Source organism: Paramormyrops kingsleyae, chromosome 7 (assembly GCF_048594095.1).
Source record: "Paramormyrops kingsleyae isolate MSU_618 chromosome 7, PKINGS_0.4, whole genome shotgun sequence".
Taxonomy (NCBI): domain Eukaryota; kingdom Metazoa; phylum Chordata; class Actinopteri; order Osteoglossiformes; family Mormyridae; genus Paramormyrops; species Paramormyrops kingsleyae.
In genome coordinates, this window is record NC_132803.1 from 25,726,934 (window position 1) to 25,739,137 (window position 12,204).

Here is a 12,204-nt window from a genome sequence, read left to right on the forward strand (position 1 = left end):
GTTAAATGTCTACTACATTGGAAGGATACATTAGCTAGAAAATAAAATCATACAAACATTATGCAGTAATCATGTGACAGAGTCATATGGGAAAATAATTTGAAAATAGGACTGCTTTAATTGAGATTTAATAACTTAGACAGTAGGATGTTTTAGGAACAATTTATTTAAAATTTTTACTCAGTAATACAAAAACAAAGACCACCCTGGAACTAGTCATCAGCTTATGAGTGTGTGTTCTATGCTAAGTCAACTCCTGTACCATTATAATATGCAAATATGTATTGAATAATTAGATTATAACCTGTGGACATTCAGTTTAAAGGTGTGCCTCAGTATCCATCCATCCATCCATCCATCCATCCATTTGTCCTACTCAGGGTCGTGGCGTATACATCCATGTCTAACATCTTAATTTCAGTTTCTATTAATTTGTGTTTTTTGTCATTTTTTTGCATAGAGGGTACAGTTGGACTCTAGATTATTCCAGATGTAATTCTATGTAGTTTTATATAAGATGAATGGAGCCAACCGGTACCTTCAAGTTTGTATCACCTAGGCCTGACAGCAGACCGGAACAGGTTGGGCTGAATCTAGGCCTAACCGCTTGCTGATGATCTGCAGTACATCCTGCTCCATGCTCTCAGCAGATGGATGTAATAAATATGACAGTTATCCCTCTAGTTGTGTCAATGGATCTCATAATTGTTATCTGCTGTATATTATGTAACCTCAAGCAGCCCTTGCCACTGTGTAATTTAGCTGAAGATATGTATAATGATACCAGAAATGTCTCCCACTAACTGTTGTCTTTATAAAAGACTATGTATAATAACAGGCCCAAAGGAAATGCTCTCTGAAAAATGCACCAAATGAATGGAATACTGAATATAAGGTGATAGCTGATTGAAGGTTAGTTGGGTGCAGGAGAGTTCTAGGAAGCTCGTGCTGTGCTCTACTGATAACAGGTCCATTTTCTCCAAGGTGTCTCAGGACATTGTATTCTGCCTGTTACTGGGGGCCCACCACTGGGCTTTTGCGTCACATGTGCGAAGCCTCAATGGCTTGGCTAAAAATGAAATAGAGTCATTTTAAGTTGAACTGAAGTAAGGAATGTTAAAAAGCGTTAAAAATGAGTGTAAAACTGTAAACCAATAGTGAAGTAGACATTGGCTGTGTCCGAATTCAGGAGCTCCACCCTTCTAAGGCTGCATTTGAAGTCCAATCGCATCACAGAGGTGCGACAAGGCTGTCCTATTTCAAAGGCTCCTTCAAACGCATCACAGAGGTGCGACAAGGCTGTCTCATTTCAAAGACTCCTTTAAACGCATCACAGCGGTGCGACAAGGCTGTCCCATTTCAAAGGCTCCTTCAAATGCGATCTAGAAATGCATCCTTCTTTTTCTGCTCCACGAAGGATCCACCTGATGGATCCTTTGCAGCCCAACACATCCCAAGATTTATTTTGCAGAGGTAGTGTGGGTGGGTATGTCCCGGATAGGCGATAGGAGCGTAGCTTCGTGACTCAAGGGTGAGTTCGGGAACAGCTGGAGATGGCTAGACCGTCCCATTTGACAACGCTTTCCATTTGATCTTCGAAGAACACAGTTTACAAAACCTATGTTTTCGTAGCCCACGTCGCTCAATGAATGTAGCTCCTAAATTCAGACGCAGCTATAATTAGTGTTATGTCAAGACTGTATCTTTAACAAATAGAGACTTGAACCCTGGTTTCCATAGGTGTGAGGCAACTACACTAGCTACAGTGTTTTCGTGCTGACTGTTGATATATCTCATCAAAAATATTTTTGTATTTACTGCTTTGCTCATTTTGAAACATATATATATATATATATGCACCAGACAAGACAAGAATGCACCTCAAACTATATGGTTATTTTGCACAGGAGAGAACTAAATACTGTGATGCACATTAAATCTTCATTCACATGTATTTTTAGTCTCTTCAGAAAAAAAAGAAAGATTAATGTAATCTACTAATCCCTGGAAGATTAAGTGATCAGTGGCTTTCAGGATCAGATATTACCATTTCCTCAAGATGTTTCATTTTCTGTGGAGAGAAGAGTACGGCGACAAGGTTTATAATTATTTTCATATTCTTTAATCAGCATTTGTCTTATCTTCATTTCAACAATGTAATCATGAAACGGAAATTGGCTGTTTCATGTGTCATTTGGGCACGTTAATTGGCTATACACAAAACAGCAGACACGCGGTGCACATCAACACTCCGTACAGGACCATTCGATTATACTGGATGAATGTCTTTTTCTGATTAAATTTTCCCAAGGCAAGGAAGGTCGATTTGTGCTGGGATTGCAGTACCCTATGACATCACAGAATAACAACTGTCAGATTTCACAGGAGGTCAGTATAAGCTCCACCCCCTATTCTACTTACAGGAAATAATGTTATATAACATGACCATCTGGGCTCAAGATTTATTTAAAATGACAGTATAAAGTGTAATATCTTTGTTCAGACATTCCCATCACTGAGAAGAATGCTGATGTTTTGTAAATATGGAACTTTCCCGCCAAGCTGTGGCACATTGAAGGCATCTCGGAATATATCAGGTTATGTTTTCAAAGTTTGTTTCTAGCACATATTGAAGCAGACCCATATCGGTTCAAAAGGGTATTTTATTTTTCAATATCAGACGATCCTGTAAAATGCAGCTCTAGGTTTTAAATTTTATTAAACAAGATTACTTGAGGCCCCTCTTTGGCACAGCTCCCGGGTAAGGCTGTGCATTAAGGTGCCCCTGCATGTAAGTGCGATTTGATAAACAAACGTATTTCACTTGGGACTGCACTGTCCTAATGTCTAGAGTAGACCTTAATATGGTGACCTTAGGACATCTAGTGGTCACCGTGATATCAAGGCTCATTAACATGACAAGAATAAAAGAAAAAAAATATTTCAATGGACAACTAAATTATGCCGGAGAAGTATGAGGCAACACTGCTAACCACTGTACCACCTGCAAGGCAAGGAGTAACTCAGGATGGGGTGCCAACCATTGGAGGGCACACTAATGCACCATTCACACCTAGGGGGAATCCGGGGGGATGCCCAGAGGAAACCCCACAATGACACGGAGAGCATGCACATATGGAGCCAGGAGCACTGGTCCCAGTAATGTAAGACGACAGTGCTGACTGCCAGTGCTGACCGCCACACCACCGTAAGAACAGTGCTGACCGCCGCACCACCCTAAGAACAGTGCTGACCATCGCCCCACCCTAAGAACAGTGCTGACCGCCGCACCATCCTAAGAACAGTGCTGACCATCGCTCCACCCTAAGAACAGTGCTGACCGCCACACCATCCTAAGAACAGTGCTGACTTCCCCACCCTAAGAACAGTGCTGACCGCCGCACCACCCTAAGAACAGTGCTGACTGTCGCACCACCCTAAGAACAGTGCTGACTGTCGCACCACCCTAAGAACAGTGCTGACCGCCGCACCACCCTAAGAACAGTGCTGACCGCCCCACCCTAAGAACAGTGCTGACCATCGCACCACCCTAAGAACAGTGCTGACCGTCGCACCACCCTAAGAACAGTGCTGACCGTCGCACCACCTTAAGAACAGTGCTGACCGCCGCACCACCCTAAGAACATTGCTGACCATCGCACCACCCTAAGAACAGTGCTGACCATCGCACCATCCTAAGAACAGTGCTGACCATCGCACCATCCTAAGAACAGTGCTGACTGTCCCACCCTAAGAACAGTGCTGACCGCCGCACCACCCTAAGAACAGTGCTGACCATCGCACCACCCTAAGAACAGTGCTGACCGCCGCACCACCCTAAGAACAGTGCTGACCATCGCACCACCCTAAGAACAGTGCTGACCGCCGCACCACCCTAAGAACAGTGCTGACCATCGCACCATCCTAAGAACAGTACTGACTGTCCCACCCTAAGAACAGTGCTGACCGTCGCACCATCCTAAGAACAGTGCTGACCGCCGCACCACCCTAAGAACAGTGCTGACCGTCGCACCATCCTAAGAACAGTGCTGACCGCCGCACCATCCTAAGAACAGTGCTGACCGCCACACCACCCTAAGAATAGTGCTGACCGCCGCACCACCCTAAGAACAGTGCTGACCGCCGCACCACCCTAAGAACAGTGCTGACCACCAGTGCTGACCGCTGCACCACCCTAAGTTACATAAGTAAACATTATATATGTATCTGCTGATTTTTTTTTCAATATTGATGAGATAAATGGAGAATTATGACAAAAGTGTTTGCTAATTTCTTATTTAGACTGTGACGTACACAGTATGTCTTGTTGCAAGCTAATGTTTCCTTGAAAACAAACATTTTCACGGGGTTGCACAAATTACTCTTATTTTAAATATTGATATTCAAAAATGTAAAATGTTGTATTACTCACTTCATTTGTCTCAGTAGTTGGCAGTTAATAGCATTGTGATGCATGCTGGGCCAATATTCTAAGAATCCAGCTGGGACTTTTCTAATTATTTTTTTGGCAGACACCCGAAGTGATGTGCAGTGTTAGCCAGTCCCTGGAGCAACTGGGGCTAAGGGCCCAATGGTGAAACCACTCTGCTGACCAGAGGAGTTGAACCAGTAACCTTCCGTTCTTGGGCACATCTTAACCATCTGAGTCACACCTCCCTGGCTTGATAGCTTACGGCAGTGTTTCCCAATCTGATCCTCAGGGACCTACAGACAGTCCATGCTGGGAGTTTGGAGGCAGCGAAAATGTGGATAGTGTGGGAGGGAGCAAAAACATGTTAGGAAACACTGGCTTAGGAATCTTGTTCTACAATAAGACAAATTTAATGGTGTAGCCAAAGCAATGAAGAATTCATTCAACAGGAATGAATTCTCAATTACTGACACCGTTTTTCTGTATATGCCTGATTCTTTTTGGCTGTGTTGAGTGAGTAATCAAATCTAAAAATCTACAGAAACAGTGAAACACCTAAACTGTTGAATCTCAACTAAGTTGTTGAAATGTTACAAATACTCTACTAACCCTCTGTAGGCAGACTATCCAAATGAAGCGTTGCTAAAAGTAGTATGATAACACAAAATAAGTTAATAGTCCTTTAAACGAGACAGGCCTCATTCCATAATAATGAGCAAAACATTGCAAAAATTGTCTTGTATTCCTGCTGTTTTTCTATGCTGCTTTCACTCATTGCAATAACTGCTTGTAACTGTGTCATGGAGCTTTGTAACTGTCTTTTGGGGCTGCTGCTGTAATGCACTTGGCCTGCCTTGGTTCCTCCCTGCATCAGACCATAATATTACTAAAAATGTCACCTGTCTTGTTGATACTTTTACCAAATTCTAATATGCCAATGTTTTTTTTTTTGTTATTCAGGCATTTGAATACAGCTACAAATATGTGATGCATGCAACATGGAAGAAGCAAAAGACCCACTGTGAGAAATGAAGGCAGACTAATGAGCCTTAGGATTGCTGCAGGTGGCTGGTAAGTGTATCCCAGAAGAAGCAGGTGCAGATGCCTGGGACTTGCTGGAGCAGGCTGTAAACAATATCCAACAGAAGGCAGGTAAAACAAAGGACAGCAGAAGGGCTACCTTAACATAGTCAGGCCTTAAGCATCATGGCAAATAGCCAATGACCATGGCAGTGGAGGGTCTGGAAATGAAAGGACAAGATCATGACAAGAAACCAAAGGTAAAGCAACAATTCATGTCAGAAACCAGGAGATGTCTACAGAAAGAACACAAGAACACAGTGTTGAATGAATTTACTAGAACACTGAGTGAATCTACTACAGCATACACATAAATTGTGTCCTGATATTTCTGAAAGATCTGCTGATGGTATATACAGTGTGTGTGTATACACACACACATATTCATACACCACATATGGCACTGTCCCATGGTTACAGGTAGTGCTGCCACCTGCTGGCTAAATGTACGCATAACACAAACAACTACAGCCTTCAATTTGTTGACGTTTGCCAAATATAACAATTTAAAACTAATCGTTGGAGATTATTGTGGTCTTATGGTCCAGAAGATGATTCAGGGAAGTTTCCTACCTAATTAACAAGTTCTACATTCATAGAACTTCCATTATCTGAAACGAATCTTCTTTCATGTATTGCTGGTAAATTCTACCAAGCAAAGTGCATTACAAGGTGCATTGTCTGGACATTCTTGACTTCTGTCTGCCCAACAGCTTGTAGTGGTGTATACAGCTTAAATTAGCACCAAAGAAAGCTGCAGGTTCAACATAAATCATCCATCCATATCTTTGTAATCCATTAGTTCATAAAAATTGTATCCAGTGACAGCCTGCAGTCTACCCTGGGAAGTACATCATAGATACAATGTCAGTCCATCACAGGACACACGCTATGGACAATTAAGAGGGACTAATACAACTCATAGCATGTTTTTTGATACCAGGAGGAAACTGACGTACACATAGGAAGGGAATTCAAACTCAACACTCACGGTGCTGCCCTAGGTAGGAACAATGTATCTGAATAACATCTCTGTCAGAAGTTTGATAAGAAAACAGGGTTTTAATGTTTTGTGTGTTTTTGGAATTATTTATGATCGTGCCTGAGATAAACCAAAATTATGTGATTTGCGAAGTTTGGAATCCGATTTTTAAAAAATATTCTTATTTCAGGGGATCATCATAATAGTGAAAATTGTGAAAAATGTATTTGGTTTAAAGGAGCTCTGATGTTGAAAAAAGAAAGTAGAATTGCCCACAATGTGAATGCACTAGGTAGAGTGGTTTAAAAATGGTAATTTCGGTATCAGTTTCAAATACATTTGTGGTTTCGTGTTGCAGAAGGTCTTTTGATCTTTACGGTTGAGGCTGTGACCTGAAACCAGTAGAGAAAACCCAGAAGAAGTAAGTGGCAATTGTTTCTGTTAAAATCTGGGTTAACACAGGAGTGAACAAGGGATTCCTAACAAAGAAGTAAAAACATATTAGCTCCCTTTGCAGACTAACAGACAATAATGACTGATTGCTTCTCTCATATTAATATATGCATGGCTGTCCATTAACCAAAATGTTACATAGTTCCCAAAAAGAATGGCAAATCAGTAAAAAAAGGTTTAAATCAGGTTTCTAGTTTTTATAGCTATTCCAACTACAAAAAATGTTACTTCTCAGATTTTTCAATGAGTAGAAACCGCACAGGAACCAGCGAGGATGGGGGAAACATGTACCCCCATGCTTAATTTGGCTTCAGTTTACGACATATGTAGCTGTACATCTCTGTTTCTTGCTTAGCTTCATGCTACTTCCTTGTAACGTTCCTTGTAAGAAGTATTCTAACACAAATGTTCCATGTACCCAAACCCAGAGTCCTGCCAGGGCATTTCCTGCACGCCTTCCGTAAAAATTACACCGTACCTGACCCCCACCTTTCAGTCCACAGGATGGCTCCACTTGGTGATTTTGAACTGAGCCTGGCTAGATTACACATCTGGCCCGGCCACCAGATGCTGACTGGTAAGCACCACCCTTCACCCCCAGGGGTGGGTCCCTGTAACCCTATTCCAGGGCAATAATTCTACTGTGTTTTAGTACCTTTCATGGGGGGCTTTGTTGGATCATAGTCTGCTTGGCTTCTCCCCATAGACTTGCTCTCCAAGGGAGGTGCTACTAGGAGATCAAGCTCCTGGCATAGCTCTGTGGATTACCGAAACATTCACGCCCGTCCAGCGCGCTAAGATCCTCAGGGATAGAAATAACATGATGTCTAATAGCAACAGCTTAATGACTGCAACCGAAAGGTAATTAGAATACACGCAAATGGCTCTTCTTCGCGTAATCAAGAGGGTGTAGAATAAAGAGGACAGGAAACCAGATTATGCAAGATCGGAAAACATGCCGTAATTTCCTGCATACCTAAATGCAATAAATAAGGCGTAGTACAAATCCTCTCTAACATGTTTTCAGGCTAATTATGGATAAGAACATAATTAATAAATAGGAGGTCCATGCGTTAGATGTATTTTCACCATAGAAACTCCAGTCTTTCGCCAAAAATCACATAACATGCACTTTGACTGCATTATATTGTCGTACATTTTGATGTTTTATTGATTACAATCACTGCAGCATCGGCATCCTGTAAACTACACCACAATTGGTGCGCCAATCACATTATTCTTTGTATTTAGAGTATGATCACAACTTATTTTGTTCCATCTGGGATTGTAAATTATACTGTACATTGTCATTTCATTACAGCATTACTTTAACTGTTTCTCAAGAGGACGCTGCAACACCATAAAACGGCCATCCCCCCTACGCCGTGGTACACTGTACTCCACTGTCAGGAAAGATGCGCTCACAGCACTATACGCCTTCGTACAATTTCATTGGCTGGCGCGTTGTCTTGGAATTTCGGGAAACCTTCTGGTTGGTTTAATTAACCTTCAATCAAATCTGGGAGTATTTGCTTGTGGCAAAGAAATGAAATGTAGTACTCCAAGATAAGCCGTCGTTTGGAAGGCTGAGTGGGAAAGGGAAATACATGTTAGCTGTATATAACGTTTTAGGTTCTGAATATTCTGTTGCGGCGCTCCACCGGAAAGGATTAAAGTAATTAACGGTATCTGCCCGTTTGAGAAGGGGGATATTATTGGGTGTGAAGCGTACACGTTCATTCAAGAGGAGGACGGCGTACATTAGCTATTGTTCTGGTGTTTTCCTGTGCACATTTTCTTTCCCGAGCTATATGGCTACGAATGTCGAGCCTATCTACGGACTTTCTGAAGATGAAGTAAGTGATTTCCAGTCGTGCTCTCCTCCAGCTTGTGTTATACGCCTTCCTTGCCAGTGAAAGGTATCTAAATTAAAAGTTAGATAGGTAGTCACCTGGCATGCTTTTGGAAAGCTGTCAGACTGGGAGGCCACGGCTAGCTAAGCTAAGGTAGCTACCAGCACCAGCGTCCACTATTCAGTCTTTGCCTGGTTCCTTTGAAAAACCAGCTAACTTGCTGTAATGCTGGTTTTCCCGGTGCCGCGGCTGTAATATAACGACCTATCCCTCTTTACGTCTGTGTACAAACGTACATAAATAAGCTTATGTTTATAGTTGGGTGGCTAATGTAAATGACAAGTTAAAGCTTAGCTGAACAAAAACTGCCTCTTTGTAGTAAAACGGTTTCATGCTGAACTTATTAGATAATCTTGTCTCGCGGTTTAACATGCCAAGTGTAATTGTCCCCTGGGCCTAGCTAATAGAACAGGTTTGTGTGTAAGCAAACAGTGATTAATATCTAAATGACACAATTGGCTGGATATGTGAATGGTGTTACATATTTAACCCTGTTATCCAGAGATTGCCGAACCGACCCCTTGTTTCCTTTGCTCTCTTCATCGTTTATATGTTGGTCTGCTCTTCGTGTAGATGCGTCGGAGGACCATGTCGACATATCACAGTAATACTTGACGCCTAGTTCACAGTATATTTGTCGTTTCCGTATGGTGTATCGTTAATATTTTAAACACCCTTTCTTTATACGGCGCGATTTATTAATATAGTGTATATTAGGGTGTAGTGTACGACTAAGTTGTTATGGGATTCTTTTTTGGTGTAAAAAGGCAGTGTCGGCAGATTTCTGTAATGGGGTGGAGATCGATTACATATCGGAGGGCAAATAAGGCAGAAATCCTGTCGTTACATGTAGGATTTCTAGCAGTGACGTATTCTTTCCCAAAGAACACGTTATTGTAGTTTATCGAGAAAGATAGAAGTTAAAACTGATTAATAAATAACTACAAACACTTACAAATAGAAGGGACACATTACCAGGACTGGCTTAGTGCCTGACTGGTGTGAACATTGTATTGAGAAGTTAGCAGCTATGCTGATTATTGTACATGATAAATACAATTGTAACATAAAAATACAGGGAAGAAATTTCGTTGTAAGGTGTGGTCTTTAGAACACAAATAAACACAATATAAACTAAACCCTAAATGTGTTTAATATTTTTTTTCTGTTTCACATCCTATAAGAACTTCTGTCATTGAACTCATAGTCTCCATCCATCCATTATAAAGCTTATCTAATTGTAATTTTGGTGATGTCATGAAACACATTGTGTAATACAGGTCTCACAGGTTTTTTTGTTTTAGGGGACTCTTTTGCTGCTTATCAGTGTTGTGGTTCATCATTTTTTTTTTTTTTTTACATAACAGATTTTTGTGGACAGACTTTACATTTTGGGGGGGGGGTTGAATTTAAGGGCAAAAAAACATTTAACACAGCCAGACTGAGTCAACATAAGTTGAAATTAAAAATCTTTTAAACATTCTGGATATTATCATTTAGTAAGGTAACTGCCTGATTATGACAAAAGAATGTTGGAGGGGGTGGTATAATACAAAGTATTAGTAAAAGTAAATCTGGGCTGAATTCATGGAATTACTAAGGTGATCATAATGTTTTTCATTAATTTCATTAGTACCTTGTGTTTGTTCTCAAAAATCACTTCTGATTTATGTGCAGTATGAGTTTAGAGTGTAGAATTTAGAGGTCAGTGATCACAGGCAGGTAACACACCACAGACACGAAATGTGTCCTCTGCATTTAACACATATGTGACATCGTGACATAGCAGGGGGTAGCTAATTCAGCGCCCGGGGAGCAGTGCTTGGGGGCGGTACCTTGCTCAGGGTACCTCAGTGGTGCCTTGCTGGTCGGGATTCGAACCAGCAATCTTTCAGTCACTGAAGACACCACTGCCCGCAAGTTTCACCTTTTGTAGTACTTTAAAAATATTAGTGATGAGAAATTTATTTGATTACAGATTAGGCAATAAATTTGCAAATGATACAATTATAAGCAATGTGATTAACATTAAAGTAGAAATAAACACAGTAAACCTGGAATAACACAAAATGCATACTAGTCATATGATCTCAGGCAAGTGTTTGTATAAAAACTGAACATAATTATAATATCAGGAGTATATTGAAGTGTGTTGTAAGAGCAATTAATCTATATGGACTTTCACCTCTGCTATAGTATAGATGTTAATGTCTTTTTCACATGTTCTGATAAAGTGTGTGTATGTGAGCTGTTCACAAGATCTATTAAATATTTTGCAATCAGTCCTCTTTTTTTTATGAAAGAATCCAGTTTTGAAGTACATTCAGATAGACAGACATAAGTCTATAAGTACTGATATTGGAATAGTTGTGGTACAGTATGACAGTCTTATTTTAACTACTCAGATACAAAATGGACTGAAGTATTAGGTAATGACAGCCTGGAAATTTTCCTGATTATGTCATCATCAAAGCATCCAAGTTGCATTTCAGTAATTTCCCTCTGGATGCCCATATATCCAGTTTTTTTGTTCAGCATTCAATTCAGTCAGCATTAGTCACATGTCTAAATTCTCAGTTATTAATTACTTAGTGAGAATCTGTACAAAATGAGCTTGTTTGTAAATGTAGAGTACATACTGTGTCAGTACACATAATATGACCTTTTTTTTTAACAGACTGATAATTTAATCTTGCTGATTTGCATACAAAAAGAAGCTGACAAAAATCTGACAGTGTGAATACACCAACATGTACATCTTGAATCTGTTTTTAATTTTATATGTTTAAATGAGTGGTTGATAAACAGTGCTGCATACTTAATCAAAGGTTACAATGACATCAAGTGGTTCATTTTTTAACTCTTAATAGTTAAGTTGTAGGGCTTATACTGTATAGTGGACCTAGCAAGTAAAATATACTGTGTGACCACTGTGTAAGATGTGCCCCCTTTATTCTTAATTTTAATTGTAATGTTATTCTGAAAATTGGCTTTGTCAGTGACTGCATCAACAGTTCCAATCAGGAACGGATCACAGCATTATTTGATTGACTGTTTTGACTTTATTGTGTATAAGCCTAAGCCTGATCTTTTGTTTTAAGTCAGCAGACACAGGTGTCATAAACAGAGAGGTTGAGATGTGCCTGAAATTGTCTGCATATTATAACCACTTAACCAGCAATTATATCCTTACAAGAAACACTGTACTTGTAGCATTATAACAATAAACTGAATTACTGAGGTATGTAAAATACTGCACATATGGCAGGTGCAGAAAATAGATTGAGAAAAAATTGACTAAAGTAAAAGAGAGAACTCCTAGGCACCTGCCAACCTGGTTTTAA

General features: G+C 40.3%; 1 protein-coding gene across 3 annotated transcripts in view; it reads left to right on the plus strand.

Moving 5' to 3' along the window:
• Positions 1–8,466: 8,466 nt before the first annotated feature.
• nedd4l (NEDD4 like E3 ubiquitin protein ligase) overlaps positions 8,467–12,204 on the plus strand; it is a 64,471-nt gene continuing 60,733 nt past the window's right edge. For all 3 annotated transcript variants that reach the window (XM_023828720.2, XM_023828721.2, XM_023828722.2), the window contains exon 1: positions 8,467–8,803. In XM_023828720.2, coding sequence (XP_023684488.1) covers positions 8,759–8,803 — 45 coding nt within the window. In that variant the 5' untranslated portion in view covers positions 8,467–8,758. The remainder of the gene's footprint in view (positions 8,804–12,204) is intronic.